Source organism: Microtus oregoni, unplaced genomic scaffold, assembly GCF_018167655.1.
Source record: "Microtus oregoni isolate MIOR12 unplaced genomic scaffold, Mior012 000002F_ref0000024, whole genome shotgun sequence".
NCBI classification, from domain to species: Eukaryota; Metazoa; Chordata; class Mammalia; order Rodentia; family Cricetidae; genus Microtus; species Microtus oregoni.
The window spans coordinates 8,100,952-8,121,507 of NW_024543061.1; the positions used below are offsets into that span (position 1 = coordinate 8,100,952).

Genomic DNA, 20,556 nt, shown 5'->3' on the forward strand with positions numbered 1-20,556 from the left:
CATAAGAAAAGCAAGAGGCATCCCTGTACTAGAACTCTGTGTTCTAATTTCCTCGAGGCATTGGTTTAAAATATGCTTAGAAATTGTTATTACCTTCAAGCATGTTGTTTAAACCTGTTTAGTAATCAGAATTTCAACACTTGTCTTCACTTCTATCAGGACAGAGGCTGATGTCAACAATCTCATAGAAGGCTGCCACTAGCACTTAACATAAGTGTGAACTTAGTAAATCATATCACATGATTTTACTACTTGTGAAAAGGGGACAATTACTGACCTAAAAGATGTGAGGATAAAGTATTCCTAGTACCTGCTACTTGAGAGATACATTTTCTATTAAACTTTGTGTCAATGAAAAGAATTTACAAACTATGTTTTTATTTATTTTTTTTATTTTATTTTTTATTTCTTTTTTTTTTTTTTTTTTTTTTTGTTTTTCGAGACAGGGTTTCTCTGTGGTTTTGGAGCCTGTCCTGGAACTAGCTCTTGTAGATCAGGCTGATCTCGAACTCCCAGAGATCCGCCTGCCTCTGCCTCCCGAGTGCTGGGATTAAAGGCGTGCGCCACCACCGCCCGGCACAAACTATGTTTTTAAAGGTTCCAAACTAATATCAGTGTTTTCAAGCCGTTACTAAATTATTAAATTAATTTTCCTCCCTTCACACATAATACTCAGTGTAGTTTACAATAATTCTACTTGTGCACATCTTTTGAGCGGGTGGAGGGACGCGAAGGGGTCTTCAAGAAAGGGTTTCGCTGTGTGAACCACAGTGCTTTCCCGAACTTGCTCTGTAGGCCAGACTGACCTCGAAGTCAAGAGATTTGCATACCTCCGCCTCGAGAGTGCTGGGATTAAAGGCGTGCGCCACCAGCTCCCGGCTCTTAGGCACATTTTACTAACAGCACTATCTCTTAAGTCTTGGATAGCCAGATACTGACAGATCAGTTAATCAGACTGAATCTAGAAAGCGTTTCCAAACACCGCCTTTGGAGGCTTGCCGGGCGTCCAGTGCTGCAGTCGGGCGTTAACAGCTCTTAAAGCATGGTCGCAATGAACGGAAAAGGCGCGCAACCTAGATAGTTCAACTCGTCTTTTTGATTAGTTCTGCCACCCAAATTCACGGCTCGGTGAGGGCAAGCCCGGAATTCCGTTGTACATTAAACCGAACTGCCTCGATTCGCTACGAAGGGTGGAGGATAGCTCCAGAAACCTAACCGCTAGGGATGTGCAGTCGAGCGGCCGCAAACTGCAACCTACGGGTGGTTAGTGTGGCACCTCACCCCCCCCCCCCCCCCCGCCGGAAGTTTTTGAGGCTCCAGTTACTAGGTCTGGGAGTCACCTTGACCCTCTCAGAAAGGTGGAGAAAGTCCTCGGCCGGAGACGGAGTGGGTGAAACCAAAGACAGAGAACACTTTCGTGAGCAGAAGGCGCCCTCACGTTTCCCTGTTCTCAGGGGTCGCTAAAGACCGAGAGTTTTAGGGTGACAAGAGCAGGTGGCAGAACTCCGCCCAGCACACGCTCCTCCACCTTCAGCGAGCACGCTTCACTCTCTCCCTGAGATCCCGCCTCTCAGGCGCGCGCGAAGAGTTGCTGCGCGGTGCACGCTGGGAGTTGTGGTCCAGCAGTGGATAGTCGCCTCAGGATGCTAGGCTGTGGCCTACGTGCCCCATGGTGCTGTGCGGCGCAGGCCGCTCCCGGATGTGTGCCTGTCGCCGGAAGAGAAGGCGGCCCCCCTCTCTCGGCCCGGCCATCTTGTGGGAAGAGCTGAAGCAGGCGCTTTTGGCTCGGCGCGGTCCGCTGCAATCCGTGGAGGAACGCGCCGCCGAGCCACCATCATGCCTGGGCACCTACAGGAAGGCTTCGGCTGCGTGGTCACCAACCGATTCGACCAGCTATTTGACGACGAATCGGACCCTTTCGAGGTACTGAAGGCAGCAGAGAACAAGAAAAAAGAAGCCGGCGGGGGCGGCGTTGGGGGCCCCGGGGCCAAGAGCGCGGCTCAGGCCGCGGCCCAGACCAACTCTAACGCGGCGGGCAAACAGTTGCGGAAAGAGTCCCAGAAAGACCGCAAGAACCCGCTGCCCGCCATCGTCGGCGTGGCCGACAAAAAGGAGGAGACGCAGCCGCCGGTGGCGCTTAAGAAAGAAGGTAAAGCCGGGCGAGGCACCCGGTGGGGGAGCGCCGGGCGGGCGGGCGGGCGGGACGGGGGCGTGCGCCTCCGCGGCGTGTGCACTGGAGGGGACCGCGGAGCCCACGCCGCCCGCGGCCGCGGCAGGAGTCTTCCCGCCTCGGGCCGACTGAGCGTGCTCCGGGAGGGCGGCCCGGGCGTTCCCGCCGATTCGGCCCGGGCGCTCGCCTCCTGCCTCTGCCGGGTACGTTTCCTGCTCTGCGTGCCCCTGGGTGCCGCTGCCCGCTCTGGGCTCCTGCCCAGCCATCTTGTCCCACAATGGCGCGGACCCTCGTGGACGGGCCGGGGCCCGTCGTCTCTCAGTTTGGGGCAGTGTTCGAGTGGAGTGATTGAGTCGCACGTGTGCTTTTGGTTGCACCCTGGCGCTCGCGTGCCAAACTTAGTGTGACTTGCTGGCGTGAATGGAACTGGTGGAAAGGAGAGGAGTTTTGAAGGAAGACCGGTCACTAGCAGAACCGTTCTCGTGTAGCGATCCCTTCTTCCAACTCCCTTGAGCCCCCTGGTCCTAGGACTTTTCCGAGTGCCCACGTCCCGGCAGCAGAGCTCTTTGGAGTCTGCAGCTTTTCCTCCGCACGTGCGTGAAGCGTGGTCAGGTCTTCATTGGCGGTTAATAGACTCTTGCAGGGCGCTGAAAGTTTTGTAGTGGTTTTGATTTTAGTATTCTTCCCCAATACCGGCTCATTGTGGGTGAAAAGGCAAAGCAATTAAGAGTCAAGAAAAAGTACAAAATCAGTAGCAGGTAGGTATACAATTTAAGCTGTGAATCTTTGAAGTTGCCATTATGTGGCAACGTTGCCCCTTACTGCCACGTGCTCATGGAGGGAATTGTTTAGGTTTTGAATTAAGGTATCTTTTTGGGCAGGGGTCTTTTTTTAGTGCGTGGAGTAAACATCCAGTACCTAGTTGATTGAATCAAAGAAAGACTTCTTGTGCTTAAAAATGATAGATTTGGAAAGGCAGCATAGCTGGAGTGTTAGAAGAACATCACGTGGGGAAAGTACTCAGCTGGTTAAGCTTCTGACATCACACAATTTAAGGTATTTAATTCTTGGGTTAAGGAACACTGGCTGGTGTATTTTAAACTGTTTACCTCCTTGAAACACACCAGGTTGATGTGCTCACTCCCTCAATGTTCAGCGCATTAATCTTAATTTAAATTACTCAGTTTTCACCACGAATCCAACATATGATCTTACCTGGAAACTAAGATCATAAGTCATACGTTTAGGGGAATTTGTATTTATTGCCAGGATAGTTTGTCATTAAGTCCTTCGGAAAACTTCCACCTTACTGATCGACATTTTTCCTTAGTATTTCAGAAGGGCTTTTTTTGGGGGGGGTGATATTGGAGGTAGAACTCAAGACCTTGCCCATTCTGGGGGAAAAGCTGTGCTTCCTTGGTCCTCAACTCTTAGATCACTCTAAAGCTAGAGTTGCTTGAAACAAAGTTACATATAAGGGGAAACTTGGAGTAGAATGTCAGTTCTGTTTATTGGATGGTAGTTGGTACTTCTAAGAAAGAAAGAATTGTTAATCCATGGTTTGTCCCGGGTCTCAATAACACAATGTTGGAATGTTATGGTTTCCTTACATAAATTTTTTAGTTTTTGTCTATCTGAAGAACTTTAGAGTTAAGTGTAGATCAGGTTTTTGGATTAAAAAAACTGTATTGTGCCACAGTTAACACTAGGCTAAAGTAGCTCTCAATGAGCAACACTTTCATAATGAGTTTAATAAGTTTTTCTGATTATGAGGCCTCATTGAGTATTGGGTGGGGAACCAAGCCATTGTTCCTTGGGTGTGTTTAGCATGGTTATCATTACAAGGACTGAGTTCCATAGCTCCACCCTAACACACTGTACCTCTGATGAAATTTGTGTAAATGTCTTGGTATAAGGTCCACATTTAGGGCTTGTCATAAGAATTTACAGAGCTTTAAATATTAACTGCACGACTAGTTAGATATCTGAACAAATTGGTATATCCTGATGGTGTTCCATTTTCTTTAAGTCACATAACTTAATATTTAACAAAAACAATTTTTTTAGACTGTCAAAACCTATGGTTTGGTAATTATGGTTTGAGCATACCTGAAATGGTAGGCATATATTAAACCATCAACTTGTTCTTAAGACTATCAATAATTCAATTCATATTGGTTCTTTTTGTTAGTTTCCTATGTTACCAGAAAAAAATGGAGGCAGAAAAATTAGTTGTGCCTTCCTAAATGTCACTTAGTGCCAGAAGTTCATTTTCTTTTTTGCAGGTGGGTACTGCGACTGAACTCAGGGCTTGCATGTTACTAACATTCTGGACAGTCGCACCCTTCACATTGCTAAATGAGGACCTTTGTGTGATTTGTGAAGATGCTTTGAAAGCAGATACTTGAAAGAGCAGACCTAGAAAAAGGCTTCCTGTCCATACTAATTATGAAGTATTTCCTAATGGTTATGTAATAGTGTTAATGTTAGACTTGGAAATATGTATAGAGATTTGTATATACATACCTGGACTTTGACTGTTAATGAGGAAAGCGATAGTTTTTCAGGTTAAATAGCTGTTTTTGCTTGTTTGGGGTGGAGTTGGGGCTTGGCCTCTGTGATTCAGATTGGCCTTGAACTTGCAAACCTTCCTTGTCCCAGTCTTTCCTAGTGTTAATATTGTAGGCACCACATCCACCTCAAATAGCTATTTTAGAGTTTTTTTTTCTGACTCAAGAGTTCTTTATTACCCCCCCTTCAGATTATATAGAAAAATAATAGAGTGAATTTCCCTGTTTTCTGGGGGGCATATTTAGTGCTTGGTTATTTATGAATGAATACTGGTATTAGCTTTGACTTCTCTAAAATACTTGTAAGTTTAAAATTTGACTGAAATATTTGTAAGTTTAAAACTTTGTCATGGGAGACTTTGACTTTTTGGAAAGTAAGATGTGATGGTGCCCAGTGATTTCCAAGTCAGTTATGGCATGTAGATAAGGTTTGAGATGTGTACTGTTGAATGAGCTTGTCTGAAACAGTTTGTTATATGTGGCTGATGCTCATCAGCCTTAATAGTCTAGGCTAAACTTTTGTATTGTAAAAATGATTTGCTTATGCTGGTTATTTGTCATAAGGAATAAGGCGAGTTGGAAGAAGACCTGATCAACAACTTCAGGGTGAAGGGAAAATAATTGATAGGAGACCAGAAAGGCGACCACCTCGGGAAAGAAGATTTGAAAAACCCCTTGAAGAAAGGGGTGAAGGAGGTGAATTTTCAGTTGATAGGTAAGCCTTAAACAAGTTTTTCTTGCTTTGTCCCCTTATAGTTAGATCTTAACGTAAAGCTGTAAATTGGGCATAATTGCCGGGTAGTAGCTGGGGTGTTTGCTTAGGTATATTTCAGAGAAATGAGAATGTGTTTTTGCATTTACATTTATGGATAACATGTTTTAAGTTAGAGCTCTTAATAGTAAATATTTTAATTGAATCAGTGGCCAATTTATTTTCCGTCCTCTGTTTAGATACTGAGTTTAAAAGGACAGTGCTATTGTCTGTCACTTCTGCAGGCTAGATAAGATTATTGGTAAATACAAGTATGATTGATGCAGTGAGTCAGTAAGCCAAAAAGTGTGTACTAGCAGCAATGCTTTAAAAATAACAAGTTTGTAATTCTTCCCTTATATGACTAGAAATAAACTTTGAATTTTCTACACCATGCATTTAGTGATTGGGTTATGAACCATTAAGCATATTCTATATTTTTTTGAGTATTGGAGTGGATTTTTCTGTTTCTGGAAACATCAGAGATAAAATTTTTAAATTTATTTTGTAGACCGATTATTGAAAGGCCTATTCGAGGCCGAGGTGGTCTTGGAAGGGGTCGAGGAGGCCGAGGACGTGGAATGGGCCGAGGCGATGGATTTGATTCTCGTGGCAAACGTGAATTTGATAGGCATAGTGGAAGTGATAGATCGTAAGTTTTACTGATTGTTGTATGCTTTAGATTTAAATGTGCTTATTTAATAAAAACAAAATTTGAATTTCTAGAACTAAAGAGTATAATGTTAACTCAGTTTTGTTAGTTCTTTTTCGCATTACAGTGGCCTGAAGCATGAGGACAAGCGTGGAGGTAGCGGATCTCACAACTGGGGAACTGTCAAAGATGAATTAACGTTGGTATTCTGATTTTTTTAAGTTAAATAATTATATTTAAATTAAATACACAACTGGGGAACTGTCAAAGATGAATTAACGTTGGTATTCTGATTTTTTAAGTTAAATAATTATATTTAAATTAGATAATAAACCAAAATTCTAACTCTTATTTTAATTTATTAGTTAAATTAAATAATAAAAAATCAAAACTTAACTAGAGGCTTATTAATATTTAAGCTTTGTTCCTGAGATCATTGAAGTTCTATCTCAAAGCTATAACCTTATAATGTCTTATGGGATGTTTATTTTTAAATAAAAATAATTAAGCATATCAATAACTTTATTTTTGTTATGGATATATGTAGCTTTTTCTGAAGCCCTGTGATGAAAATGTTGGGGGTACTGTGATATTATGACTTTAATAGTTTGAACTCCAGCTATTGTAGTTTTCTCCTTACAAAATTTGATAAGCCTTCCACCTTTTTTGTTTTTGGATTTTTTGAGCTAGGTCTTATGTAGTCCAGGCTAGCCCTGAACTTGTTGTGTAATTACAGGTGTCCATTTTTGTGTCTGACAAATAAAGCCTTTTAAGAATGTGTGAACTTTAATAATTTGTTTTCTTAGAGGTCTACTAGAGAGTAAAATGGATTGAAAATAAAACTAGTAGAAATACATAAAGGATATAAGAGTTTTACTTTGCTATGAAGGACTTTTGGCTACATGTAAATGGACCTAGATGCCTTTCTTTTTCTTTCTTTCCTTAGAGAGTCTCCCAAATACATTCAGAAACAAATATCTTATAATTGCAGTGATTTGGAGCAATCAAATGTGACTGAGGAAACACCTGAAGGTGAAGAGCACCCAGTGGCAGACACTGAAAATAAGTAAGTGGTTTTGTGTGAGGGTGTAATGCTCCAGCCAACATGGAAACTTGTCTGCCTTTTTACCAATAAAGTAACTGATTTAGTGGCAGTTATTTGATAGCACAGAAATGAGACTTTCTTGCTTTGAGACATTGTCTTACAGTGTAGTTTAGGATGGCCTAGAACTCAGTATTCTCGTCTCACCTTCTAAGTCCTGGGAATACAGGTGTGTACTACCATGCCTGACTTGGTGTTGGTTTGGTAGTTTTACCATTTTTATATACCTTAGCAAGGTTAAGGAATATATGTATTTTAAGTAAAATGTTTAAGCCCTAATCACATATATAACCTGTTGTTACCCAGGGATGAAGGAAAAGGAACAAAGTACTTTGCCTTTGAACTTTTTAGGAAGGGTAATTCTAGTGATAGATGTACTATTCTGAGATTCTGAATAGGTAGGGTGTGTGGAAAACTGAACCAAGCTGTGTGGTGGTGCACTCCCTTTTAATTCCAGCAGGGGAGAGGCAGCTGGATTTCTGAGTTCAAGGCCAGCCTGGTCTACAAACTGAATTTTAGGATAGCCAAAGCCACACAGAGAAACCCTGTCTCAAAAAAAAAAAAAAAAAAAGAACCAAATTGTTGGTATAAGAGGTATTTGTAGTGTTTAGTCATAGTTCAAATAATCTCAGCATTTTCAGTTATAAATACTAAAGCAAGACAAGTTGAAAAACAACTTTGTAAAAAGTAGGTTCAAACTGAAAAGCAATTAGAAGAATGGTTTAACTTGTTAACATTCTTTAAAAAAAAAAACGTGTGTGAGCCGTTTGCTTCTATGTGTGTTAAGTGCACTGCATTTGTGCAGTATCTACAGAAGCCAGAAGAGGGTGTTGGAGTCCCTGGAACTGCTGAACTATTAACTCATGCTACAGTAAACAACAGGGTGTGGATGTACTTTTGGCATAGTGATTTTATTTTATTTTTTTTTTGGGTATGTTGTTGAACTCAGTCTATTTGGATACGACGAGCATTGCTGTCTTGAAATCATGGCAGCTTTTCTTTAACTAACTTATGGGGCTTGCCATGTGGTCTGAGGACCTGTACCGTCTCTGAGTATGTATAAGCCATTACTGATTGCTAAGGGATGGGGAAGCACTTCTGTTGGTGTTATTGCTCATAGGTTTTCCTTGTTCCTGTAAACAACCAATACACTCATGTTCTTGTAAATAATGAACCGCATTGGTCCACCAAGCAGGTGGAATAATTTTCTTAACTATGTGTACTTGATCTGAAGTGAATAAATGTTTATTCATGTCTACCTTGGAAAAGTTAAGCTTGGCACAATATATGCCAAATGGCAAAATTGTTGGATCTGTTTGTAGGTTTTTATTCTTTTGTGAGTCTCTGATTTCCATTGTGGTTGTATTGATGTATATTTCTGGGGGTATTTTTTCTGCATCCTCACCAACATTTCTTGTTCATAGCCATTTGTGACTAGGGTAAGATTATCTCATTGTGATTTTGATGGTGTTTTTAGTCAGGGTCTTATTTAGCTCTAACTGCCCTTTAACTATATGAGGATTGCTTTGCTTTTGTATGCTTCTTCCCAAGAAAAGGGATTATATTTGTGTTCAGTCATGTTCAGTTTGCATTGCTAGGACTCATACTAGGTATGCACTACCGTCTTGACACCCTAAGCCCTTTGGTTTTCATTCAGTTTTAGCACTGATAATTACTGATGTTGAACTGTTTCCTTTTTTTTCCTGTTTATTTATTAAAGATTTCTGTCTCTTCCCTGCCACCCAATTCCCTCCCCATCCCCCAATCAAGTCCCCCTCCCTCGTCAGCCCAAAGAGCAATCAGGGTTCCCTGCCCTGTGGGAAGTCCAAGGACCACCCACCTCCATCTAGGTCTAGTAAGGTGAGCATCCAGACTGCCTAGGCTCCCACAAAGCCAATACGTGCAGTAGGATCCAAAACCCATTGCCATTGTTCTTGAGTTCTCAGTAGTCCTCATTTTCCGCTATGTTCAGCGAGTCCAGTTTTATCCCAGGCTTTTTTAGACCCAGGCCAGCTGGCTTTGGTGAGTTCCCGATAGAACATCCCCATTGTCTCAGTGTGTGGGTGCACCCCTCGCGGTCCTGAGTTCCTTGCTCGTGCTCTCTCTCCTTCTGCTCCTGATTTGGACCTTGAGATTTCTGTCCGGTGCTCCAATGTGGGTCTCTGTCTCCTTTCATCGCTTGCTGAAGGTTAATATTCAGGAGGATGCCTATATGTTTTTCTTTGGGTTCTCCTTATTTAGCTTCTCTAGGATCACTAATTATAGGCTCAATGTCCTCTCTTTATGGCTAGAAACCAAATATGAGTGAGTACATCCCATGCTCCTCTTTTTGGGTCTGGCTTACCTCACTCAGGATAGTGTTTTCTATTTCCATCCATTTGTGTGCAAAATTCAAGAAGTCCTTGTTTTTTACTGCTGAGTAGTACTCTAATATGTATACATTCCATATTTTCATCATCCATTCTTCCATTGAAGGGCATCTAGGTTGTTTCCAGGTTCTGACTATTACAAACAATGCTGCTATGAACATAGTAGAGCATATACTTTTGTTGTGTTTCCTTTTTTTTTATTCTCTCCATTTACTTTGTGTAACGGCCCTAGTTGATCTAGAACTCACTTTGTAGAGCAGGCTGGTCTTGAACACAGCCTGCCTCTGCCTCCTAACTGCTGGCCAACCCTCATTTACCCATTTTTTAAAAATGTATGTTATGTTTTTTGTTGTTGTTGTTGTTGGGCTGTTTGCATTTGTTATATACACTCTCTATTAGTCACTTGATGAATGGGTTACAGGAATGTCTTATTTTTAATCCCATTAGTCAGATTTTGCTTTTGTTTTCTTAGGGTTTCTTTGGGTGGATCAATTCCCTCAAGTATTCCCCCCATTTAAACTCTTATTTTTAATTTTATGTGTATGGATGTTTATCTGCATTCATGTGGTACTTATGGAGGCCAGAGAAAGTTATCGGATCTGGAGTTGTGAGTGATAGACTTGTATGTAGGTGCTGAAGTTTGAATCTGGGTCTTTGGGAAGAGTGCTCTTAACTGCTGAATCATTTCTCCAGTCCTGTTGGGTTTTGAGATAGGGTCTCACTATTGTAGTGCTGGCCAGGAACTCACTATGTAGTCCAGGCTGGCTTTAGTTCACAAGGAGATCTGCTTAACTGTCTCTAGTGTTGGGATTAAAGGTACGTGCTACCACACTCGCTGTGCAAGTTTTTTAGTTGTTGAATTGGGACCTCTGAGGCTACCCCCCCTCCCAAAAAAAGAAATGTGAAGTGCTGTTTTGGTGAACAACTGTTAATGGTGAGAGGAAGCATTGTATTTTGTGGGCTCGTTGGAATAAGGAAAACAATCACTGGAATATATAAAAGTAAATGGGAAGGTGAACATCCAAACTGGCTAGAAGAGGGGGAGGGAAATGGGAGGCTGGGAGGAGGGGGAAACTTTTTTTTTTTCCTTTTCTCAATAAAAAAAAAGTAAATGGGATTAGATGCTTGTTTGAATTAAGAATTTGGGTGTGTGTTTTACTTTGGAGGAGGGATAAACATAATGTGGATTAATGGTAACTCACAAAACTAAGCACATCTTTTTTCTGTTTTAAACGTATGAGTTTTTTTTAAGGTGATCCTCAAGACTGTAAATGTTGCTCAGAAGGAAGTGATACATTCATAGGCTATAGAAAGTATTCCTCTACTTGGGACCCAGGAGCAATTGGAAATAATTGTTCTAATGAAGATGATGGTCATCACTTCAGAATAGTTTATTCTTATAAAGTAGGGGGAAATGGAATGTAATCTTTTATTTTCAGGATAAGTTCTTTTTTTTTTTTTTTTTTGTTACCTTGTTTTATTTTCAAGACAGTGTTTCTTAGTCCTGACTGTCCTGGTACTTGCCTTGAAGACCAGGCTAGCCTCGAACTCAACTGAGATCCATCTGCCTCTGTCTCCCAAGTGCTGGGATCAAAGACGTGTGACACCACCGCTTGGCCAGGATAAGTTTAAGAAGCAAAACTTAAGTAGTGTTTATAGGTATGTGTCATGGACTGTCAGAACTGGCGAGTCATTAGGAAAGTTTTCCAGAGCTTTAGTTCTGTCATCTGTAAAAGTGACTTGGATATCAAGTCTTTGATATCCAATATCCTGTCAAGAATGAATGTCAGTTTGTTTGAGGAAGATGTAATATAGACTGTCGAAATATAAAGAATTGCATAAAGATATTCTTGCAGTGATGCTAAACTAAATAAATCACTTGCTATCTTTGGAAGGAAGCAGAGTTCCCAAAATAGCAAATGATTTGTTTAGTGACATTTGGAATTAGGATAAGATAATGGATTCCTAGGTCTGTGCTTTATGTAGAAAGGGGAACACAGATAATTAAAATAGTTAAGATTTGGGAAATAACTTTTGATATAAATATTGAAACCGCTTTGTTTTGTGGACAGCTCCATTACTAGTGAAACTTCAGTCTCCTGTCCATGTGTTAGAAGTTGGTTTGAGAGTTGGAGTTACATTTCAGATTTGTAGAAATCAGTCTTGTATACTTTGCTAGAGTGCTAGTTACTAAAGTAGAAGAGCAACAGATAATGGTCTTTTTAGATGAAATGAAAATAATAGAGTTATGCAGTTGGTTCAGTCAGGAAGTTATCTGCTGCTTAAAACTTTTAGACCTGAGTTCAGATTCTCTAGCACCCACATAAAAGCCATCCTTAATCCTCCCAGTGGGTATGGGAAGATTTTCTAGAGCCATCCAGCCTAGCCAGTTGGTGAGCTTCAGGTTCAGTGAAAGATGTGGTCTCAAAAAATAAACGAGTGATCATGAAAAATACCAATATTGACCTTTAGCATACCTTTGTGTGCACGTGCATGCATGAACACAGGTATGCACCCTGCACAGTTAGGAGAAAGTAGTCCATGGAGTTAATTATATGAGAGGGTACAGTACAGTTAACAAATGTGGGTTGATAAGGCAACTTCATGGTAAGTTGACATTTTAGAAAGCAAGTTGCAACTGGGTGATAATGGCACACGAACACCTTTAATCCCAACACTCAACAGAGGCAGGCAGGGATCTATGTGGGTTCAAGGCCAGCTTGGTCTACAAGCGTGTTGCTGGGTTATACAAAAGCCTGCTATTTTCTGATAGTCTTTGTAATGGGTACTAACAGTCAGGGTCAATTTCCTTATTATAATTTGAAATATATATTTAATTTTTTAAAAATGTGTATAGGTGTTTTGTCTACTTGTATGTATATATGTGTACTGTTTGCTTCTCTGTTGACTATGGAGAATAGGTCTCCGGATCTCCTGGAACTGGAGTTACAGAAAGTTGTGAGCTATTGTGTGGGAACTGAACCGCATATGACTGGAAGAGTAGCCTGTGCTCTTAGCCATCTTAACATCTTAACCTCTTAATCCATATTTCCAGTCCTCCAAATATTTTTCTACAAAGTAGTAGCAGTCATCAGACATAAATTTTAAATGTATTTTTCACAGGGAGAATGAAGTTGAAGAGGTTAAGGAAGAGGGTCCAAAAGAGATGACTTTGGATGAATGGAAAGCTATTCAAAATAAAGACCGAGCAAAAGTAGAATTTAATATCAGAAAACCAAATGAAGGTGCTGATGGACAATGGAAAAAGGGATTTGTTCTGCATAAATCAAAAAGTGAAGAGGTAAGTTAAAATGATTTAAATTGTGACTTGAATTCTAATTTTGTTAGATTTTCTTGCAGATAACTTTTTTCCATGATAGGTTTTTGGTTTTTTTTTTTTTTCTGTTAGCTCTAGCTGACCTGGAGCTTGCTCCATAGACCAGACTGATCTCACACTCAAAGATATCTCCTGCCTCTGTCTCCCAAATATCTGCACCACCGCTGCCCAGCTAATACAGATAACTTTAAAACTTTAGACTTACTTGAGTCTAGGTAACTTGGTCAGAAAGAAAAAAAAAATAACCAGGACTCAGAAAATGTTAGTATTTTCTTTTTTATGGAACGATGTCTTAAGACTGATTAGAGTTTCTTTTACCTAAGAAACATGAGACCTAATGCAAATACTTGAGAAAGTCATGCTGATGGTGGCTTATGTGAATATGAATTTAACCAAGTATTTCTTGCAGCTTTTGCTGGCCTTCTGATATATGTATTTATTCATGTCATAAATTGGGCTGTGTCAGAAAATCAAATCCTGCCATTCTAAGGTACAATTAAATGTTAGGAAGACTGCCTAAGATTGAATAAGTTTTGTTCACTTCTTTTTGACATTGGGGATTGAACCCAGGACTTGGAACATGCTAAGCCCCTGGCACTCAGTTTCTTAATACTTTTAGATTACTAGACATAAAAATGACTGGGACCAATATGGGAGACACTATTAAATTGAGGTTAAATAGTTGGTTTTCTAAGTTTAGAGAAGGGATGGTTTTTAATATTTACTCCATAAAAATATAAATGAGGAAATTGTCTTGAATGTCAGGTCTTAAAAATACATTTTGTTTCACTTTAATATATATATTCTTATAAAGAGATAAAACAATTTAAAACTTAAAATCTATTGGTTTAACAACTATTGATAATATATGCCATTGATATAAGAATATTTCCATTTTTTTAAAGTTAGAATGAATTTTTTATTTCATTTCTTACAGATAAAAAAATCGCTAGTGTCATGAGTAGATCCATATAGGTGGAATCCTGATTGAAGAATAAAAATTAATGTAGGAATTTCCATTTAAAATAATAAATGGCCTATGTTAATGTAAAAAAGATTTACCTAGGCTCTGGCTATTTCCATTGAAATCTAGTTGTTATATTTAAAAAAGAAAGCTGTAGAAATTCATAATTTTAAATTGCATGCTGTTCTTAAAAGTGTGGTAAGAGCTTAGCCGTACCCTTCCTGTACTGTCTTTCAGTGTACGAATTAACCAAATTAAAGCTGTATCTGCCTTGTGAATGCTACTTTACCATTAGTTAACTAATAGCTCATATAGAAAAACAGCATAGTGTGGGTTTGGTTCTGTGGTTTCAGGCATCTCCTGAGTTTTAGTATCCTCTGCAAATATTGGGGACAAATATTTAGTATCCTCTGCAAATATTGTATCATGCAAGGTAAGATATGATATGAAAATTATAAAGTACATAATTGCTTCTGAAAAAATTGGAACTTTGACTATGTTATTTATCAAGTTACATATTTGGGCTCATAAATTTATTGTGCCTTTGTGATGTGAATACTTATTTTAATATGGGCTTACTGATTTATTTCATATCTGTGTGACAAATAGTGGGGTGGTTCTGAGGTTTTTGCCTGCAGTTCAGAGAAATTTGTGATAAGGGAAATGAATTCTTACTTCAAAGTCTCTACTTGACCCCCAGATGAATTTATTGCCTGTTAGAGCTAGAAGTGGATATATTCATTCACACAAAGTACAGAATTGATAGTTGGTCTTTTAAAGAGAAAGTACATTAAGAAAATTTTTTGCATTACTTAATAGTAATTATCATTTTAGGCTCATGCTGAAGATTCGGTTATGGATCATCATTTCCGGAAGCCAGCAAATGATATAACGTCTCAACTGGAGATCAATTTTGGAGACCTAGGCCGCCCAGGACGTGGTGGCAGGGGAGGACGTGGTGGACGTGGGCGTGGTGGACGTCCAAACCGTGGCAGCAGGACTGATAAGGTGATTTTAAGATGTGTTTTTCTATTTTATGCAATTTAGAAGTTGTAAGAGATTGCTGGCTGGATATGTTTGGAGGGTATGGGGGATAAACAGAACTAAAGAAATAAGTGATTTATTTTTCAAGAAACAACATTTTGCTTCAGTTTTAATCTGTGGCTCCAGCAGGCCTGGAACTCTGAACTATGTAGTTGTCTTTGAACTCTTTGACCTGCTGTGGAGTGCTAGTTTAAACACATGCACTACACTTGGCCTTGGTTCTCTTTGTTTTAAAGGACCTTAATGATTATAGTAGTGCTGCCAATGAGGTGAATTAGCCATACTATTGAGTTCTTATTTGTGCTTGTCAGGGTGTTGTGTTAGGTTTTTTTGTATACTGGTATAATTTCTTTATGCTTGGGGTTATTCTCACTACTGAGTAAATTGAGGTATAGAAAATTCTTTGGATTGCTACTTTTCCTGAAACACTAGTCTATGCCATGATGTAAGAGTGGCATGTAATTTCTATCCTCTCTGTCTGCCTGCCTATCTCTGTCAGTCTGTCTATCTCTCTTAAATGAGTGCTCTACCAGACTGTTCCCAAATTGGCCATCAGGCTTCACTCTCCTAAAGGATTGTGTGTGACTGTAGGTCTTTATACCATGTCTGGCTCTCAGACAAGTTCTTAATGAGGGTTTTGAGTGATGCCCAAGGAATTGGAATTCAGAATTGCCCGTTGACAATATTAGGGATTAACTATAATGTCCACTTTGTAAATTGAATCATAGAATCCTGAATTCATGGTATATGAATTTTATTTTAGTTTTTTTTCTCTCTCTCTTTTTTTTTTTTGGTGTTGGGGGAGACAGCTCTGGCTGTCCTGGAACTCACTGTAGACCAAGTGACTTTTGCTGTCCAAGTGCTGAGATTGGCAAAAATCTTGTCTAAGGGGGGGTGTGCGGAAATATATCAACCTGTGGTAGAACCCAGTAATATATAAGCTCCGCACCTGATCCCTTACATGTCAGATAATTAAATTGGAGAAACATTGCAGGTGTGTGTATAGTTTTAATCTGATTTATAATTTTACTTTTAAAGTAAAAGCTTCTATCTATTTTTATGTGATGTTTTAACGTGAAGACTTTTTAGAAGTCAGTGTCCAAATATAGGCTAGTAGGCTATTTTTTAAGATTTGAAAATTGTGGTTAATTTTTTGTTTTTTGTTTTTCTCCTCAGTCAAGTGCTTCTGCTCCTGATGTAGATGACCCAGAGGCATTCCCAGCTCTGGCCTAACTGGATGCCATAATACAACACTGGTTCCTTTGCGGACCCTCCTGTTCAAAGCTTTTGCATGCTTAAGGATCCCAAACAACTAAGAATTAAAAAAAAAAAAGACTGTCATTCATACCATTCACACCTAAAGACTGAATTTTATCTGTTTTGAAAACGAACTTCTCTAGCTACACAGAAGTAACAAATATGTTAGTCAGTTTTGTATTTAGAAATGTATTGGTAGCAGGGATGTTTTCATAATTTTCAGAGATTATGCATTCTTCATGAATACTTTTGTATTGCTGCTTGCAAATATGCATTTCCAAACTTGAAATATAGGTGTGAACAGTGTGTACCAGTTTAAAGCTTTCACTTCATTTGTGTTTTTTAATTAAGGATTTAGATGTTCCCTCAATTACAAGCTGGTTTTAAATATTAGACAAAATACTGGTTTTAATATCTGCTTTGCATTTTCACACATGGTCAGCTGGGACATGTAAACTTCTGATTTACCAGATTTTATGCTGCGTGGAATACTAACCACTGTGTATTTTAACTATATATTTTTATTTGGGAGTTGAAATTTTGTTTTTCACATCTTATGATAGCTGATATATACTAATTCTTTATACAGAATTATCAGTACTTGAAGAAACTCAAAACACATTGGTTTATTAACTCTTGGCTCATGCATGGTTTATTAGGTTAAAATTATACCTGATTTATATTTACTTTTAAAATGTGTGGCTTCTCCATTTTAAAAGTAAAACTAAACACTGCTTTTGGAGCTTGTGTAAGTTACTTTTTGTTAGAGACACAGCCTGTGTTCATTGAAATAGTTCTGTGAGTGGGTTTATGTTCCACAAGGCGGGTAGGGTAAATTAGTTTGGTTAATACCTAATAGTTAAACTTGTGTAAAATAAGAGTTTGACCATTTGGTCTTTGTGTATGAAAGACCCCAAAATCAAGATGGTTATCTGTAATCAACAATCTCTTATTGATTTATAAAAACCAAAGGGCACTCATTGGTTAGTTTGCTGAGATGGAAAACTATCTTATATTTCAAAACCAGCTTTACTTTTAGATTGGAACAGCAACACCATACATAAAATACAAAAGTCTTGTTTATGATGTTGTCCTGGGTGGATAGATAAATGCTTAACAGGAAGTGTTAAGTATCAGTTTTCGTTTCCTTCATTAGAAAATTAGGTAATTAATGGATTCTTTGAAGAGAAGCATCATCGCTTGTTAAAAGTACATACATAGAATTATCAAAAAACAAGTTTTCAAGGATATTTTTATTCACATTTATTAATTAACCAGGGGAGGAATTTTATTCAAAGCTTTAAAACTTATCAGTTATTTTCTTTTCAAATCTCTGTTGTAATTTTCTATTAGAAATAACGGATATTTCAATCTTACATTTCCTAGTTAGATAACTGGTTTTTTATGTACACCTCTAAAAGATATTGTATAGGTCATTTAGTTACTCATTTAATTGCACTTACGGTTGCCAGCAAATCTGACAGCTTGGAAAGAAGGTATTTTTTTAAAGTAGACTTGTGCTGATACTTATGCTGCATGTGTTCTGTACCAAGGCTTCAAATGTTTAGACACCGCTCTGTAAGGTAAGGGTTAGTTCATGTGGACTTACTGCAGCATATGCACCATTAAGTCAGTATGTTTAAACTTTCAAGTATCTTAATTCACTTTTTAATAGTAACATCTTTATAAATCCCATTTTCCAGCAACATGTATAAAACACCACCTCTTAGAAACACGGTTTTACTTACTGAGTCATTATCACCAGAAAACATATAGTGGCATTTACAAGATTATTGCATGCTTTCAAAGTAGGCTGAATTGGTTGAGGTAGGTCTGTTTCTGTCTTATACCTGTGAATTTCCTTTCAGGTCCACTTTTTGTTAAGAACCAAACGTAGACTTTCTGTTTATTAAAAACAGCAATTTATTTTCATGCTCATTTTCTGAAAGATATAAAAGCAATCACATGGGAGCCCCTTTGTATGTTTCTTGGCTTCCCTTTTCTTGATCTCTGCACTGTCAAGATGCTACTTTTAAGATTTCGAATGTTTAGATAATGTGTGATTTTAATTTGAATCTGCTGAGTCCTATATTTGCGAGAAATAACTGTCTTAATGGCAAAGTTGGATAATTTAGTAATTTCAAGAGCGGATATAATAGTTGTCTTAAATGCTTTTAAATATAAATGGCATTAGGATAGTTCCAGCTTGGATTGAAGGGAGGATATAGTTTATTAGTTGAATACTATTTGGAATTTTTCAAAGATCTTAAATGTATCAGCAGGTACTACAGTTCATTTTATTCAGTTCAAGGCATGTAATTTCCAGAGCTGTAACTATATTTGGTTTATTTTGGGTATGGGTTTGAGGAGAGATTATTACATATTCCTTCTGATTGTTATTTTTATAATTACTAAAGATGATTGATGAAATAGAAAAAAAGTTATACTTAGTTTGCAAGTGAAGTGTAAGTTTTTGTTTTTTAAAACATCTTCAGAGCATTAGCAGGTGGAAGAAACAAGGTATTAAAAATTAAAAACGAGAAGCTGCCAGAACATTACAGATGTTGACTTTGATGGTAAGATAAAGCAGACACAACTGTGGACAGGCGACCCAACAGTGAGCTAACTGGTATAGTATACCTATGATGCATGCCGTTTGCTTCCCTATCCCCACTACTTTAGTGCTGGTTATTGGTGCTGGGCAAGTATGCTGAGCTATAGCCACAGCACCAGAGTAAGGAAAAGTTTAGGAAATATATTCTAGCCCAAACTTTTGTGATTGTAGTGAGATTACTTTGTAAATATTCAATCTGAATGTCGTATCTCTACATTAACTAAGAACCCAGAAACCCGACTACTAGTAAGCTTTGAAGAGTGTGTCTAATAACAAGACAGTCAAGTATTATCTTATTGAATGGCCTTAGTAATTACCTGCATTGGCAAAACCAGTTGACAGGTGTTTTTAAAGGTTTATTTGAAATGCTAGGGATTTGTGTATTCTAGACACATGTACTGCCACCAAGCATTCCTCTACCTTGTCAAGCTTTCCGAAGTGTGAATAGGTTTTGCTAGCTATACCCTTCCTGACTGACTGCTGTTCCTGATCATCCCAGGCCAGAATGTAAAAGCTCCTTTAAAATAAAACTTTACCTCTATATGTCCATTAAGTCATACTACTATTAAAAGAGTCTGTCACTTTAGTCCAAAGTGTGGTTGGGTATGATGTTATCTGGTAGTCACTTATCCATGGTCAAAAGTCTGTAGAGGCAATATCTGCTAGTTTTTTTTTTATAGATTTATGCGAGTGTGTCTGTGTCAGTGCCTTTGAGCATGTCAGAGTGTAAATGCCCATTCAATCCAGACAAGAACATTAGATCTCTTAAGAACTGGAATTGGAACTTTTGCCTTTAATTTTACTGTTTTTAAGCAAAATATTGTAGCTTGCATTGGGTGAAAGTTTACAACGCATGGATTATAATTGCTCTTTCTAAAATTAAGTAATGTCTTATTTGTTGAAATTTATTTTCATACACATAAAAATCTGTAAACTCCAAGTGAATTTATTTGGATAGAATTTTGCCAGGTACTAAATGCTTCTAGCTAGTGAGTACCAAGTGAGACATTTTTTAAAAATTTTTCCCTAAAGTTTTGAGTACACATAAAGATTCTTTTATATTTTGAATCCACAGAGATTTAATGTTAGGTTTGGTGGCAGTTTGTGTCGAAGTTCTTGACGGGGCTGTTTTAATAATTCAGCATTTAGTAATGAATAAAAAATTAGACTTAATAAGGCGTGTGATAGTGTTATCCCATTACATACATGAAAATGCTTAGATCTCCATGATTTGTGAATTTAAAGATAGACAATTTGATGAGATGTGAGTGTTTTTTTCTTTTCTAGAGACAGTCCTCAGAATTGAAACTGGGCATCTCCAGCCTTGGTTTTTTGAGCAGCTTATAGATAAGCACCACGACTGTAACTGGCAGCTCTTTTACATATTTCTGAATTTCAGAATTTTTATTGGTTTCAGCTTGATTTCATATACCCCTTTAAGTGTATTTATGAAGGGTTTCCTTGTGTGTTAACATACAACTTTGCTGTGTGGAAGACCTGACCAGTTCGTTGCCCTTTTGTCGGCGTCGAGGTGGAATAGTAAATCATTATCTCAGTTATGTAGTATGTGCCTCAATTACTGTGTTTTGTTTGTAACAGTTTATTATGACTTCAAAAGCCTGTGATACTTTGTCACTATATCAGAAAGAATCTTGGTTAATTTTTTATTAGTATTGATAGGTATAGCTTCCATGCATCTCATTTTAAAAGGTATAGGATAGAGGTA

General features: G+C 38.5%; 1 protein-coding gene across 4 annotated transcripts; it reads left to right on the forward strand.

The window, feature by feature from the left end:
- The first annotated feature begins 1,723 nt into the window (after positions 1 to 1,723).
- Positions 1,724 to 16,522, forward strand: Serbp1 (SERPINE1 mRNA binding protein 1). 4 transcript variants are annotated; one of them, XM_041679595.1, is made up of 8 exons: positions 1,724 to 2,149; positions 5,305 to 5,455; positions 6,003 to 6,143; positions 6,253 to 6,342; positions 7,090 to 7,209; positions 12,738 to 12,915; positions 14,750 to 14,923; positions 16,136 to 16,522. In XM_041679595.1, the coding sequence occupies exons 1-8, from the start codon at positions 1,837 to 1,839 to the stop codon at positions 16,190 to 16,192; spliced, it is 1,224 nt and encodes a 407-aa protein (XP_041535529.1). In that variant the 5' UTR covers positions 1,724 to 1,836; the 3' UTR covers positions 16,193 to 16,522. The 4 variants fall into 4 exon arrangements, with proteins under 4 accessions (XP_041535529.1, XP_041535548.1, XP_041535538.1 ...); XM_041679614.1 differs by having other exon boundaries at positions 7,135 to 7,209; XM_041679604.1 differs by having other exon boundaries at positions 6,271 to 6,342.
- Positions 16,523 to 20,556: the final 4,034 nt, after the last annotated feature.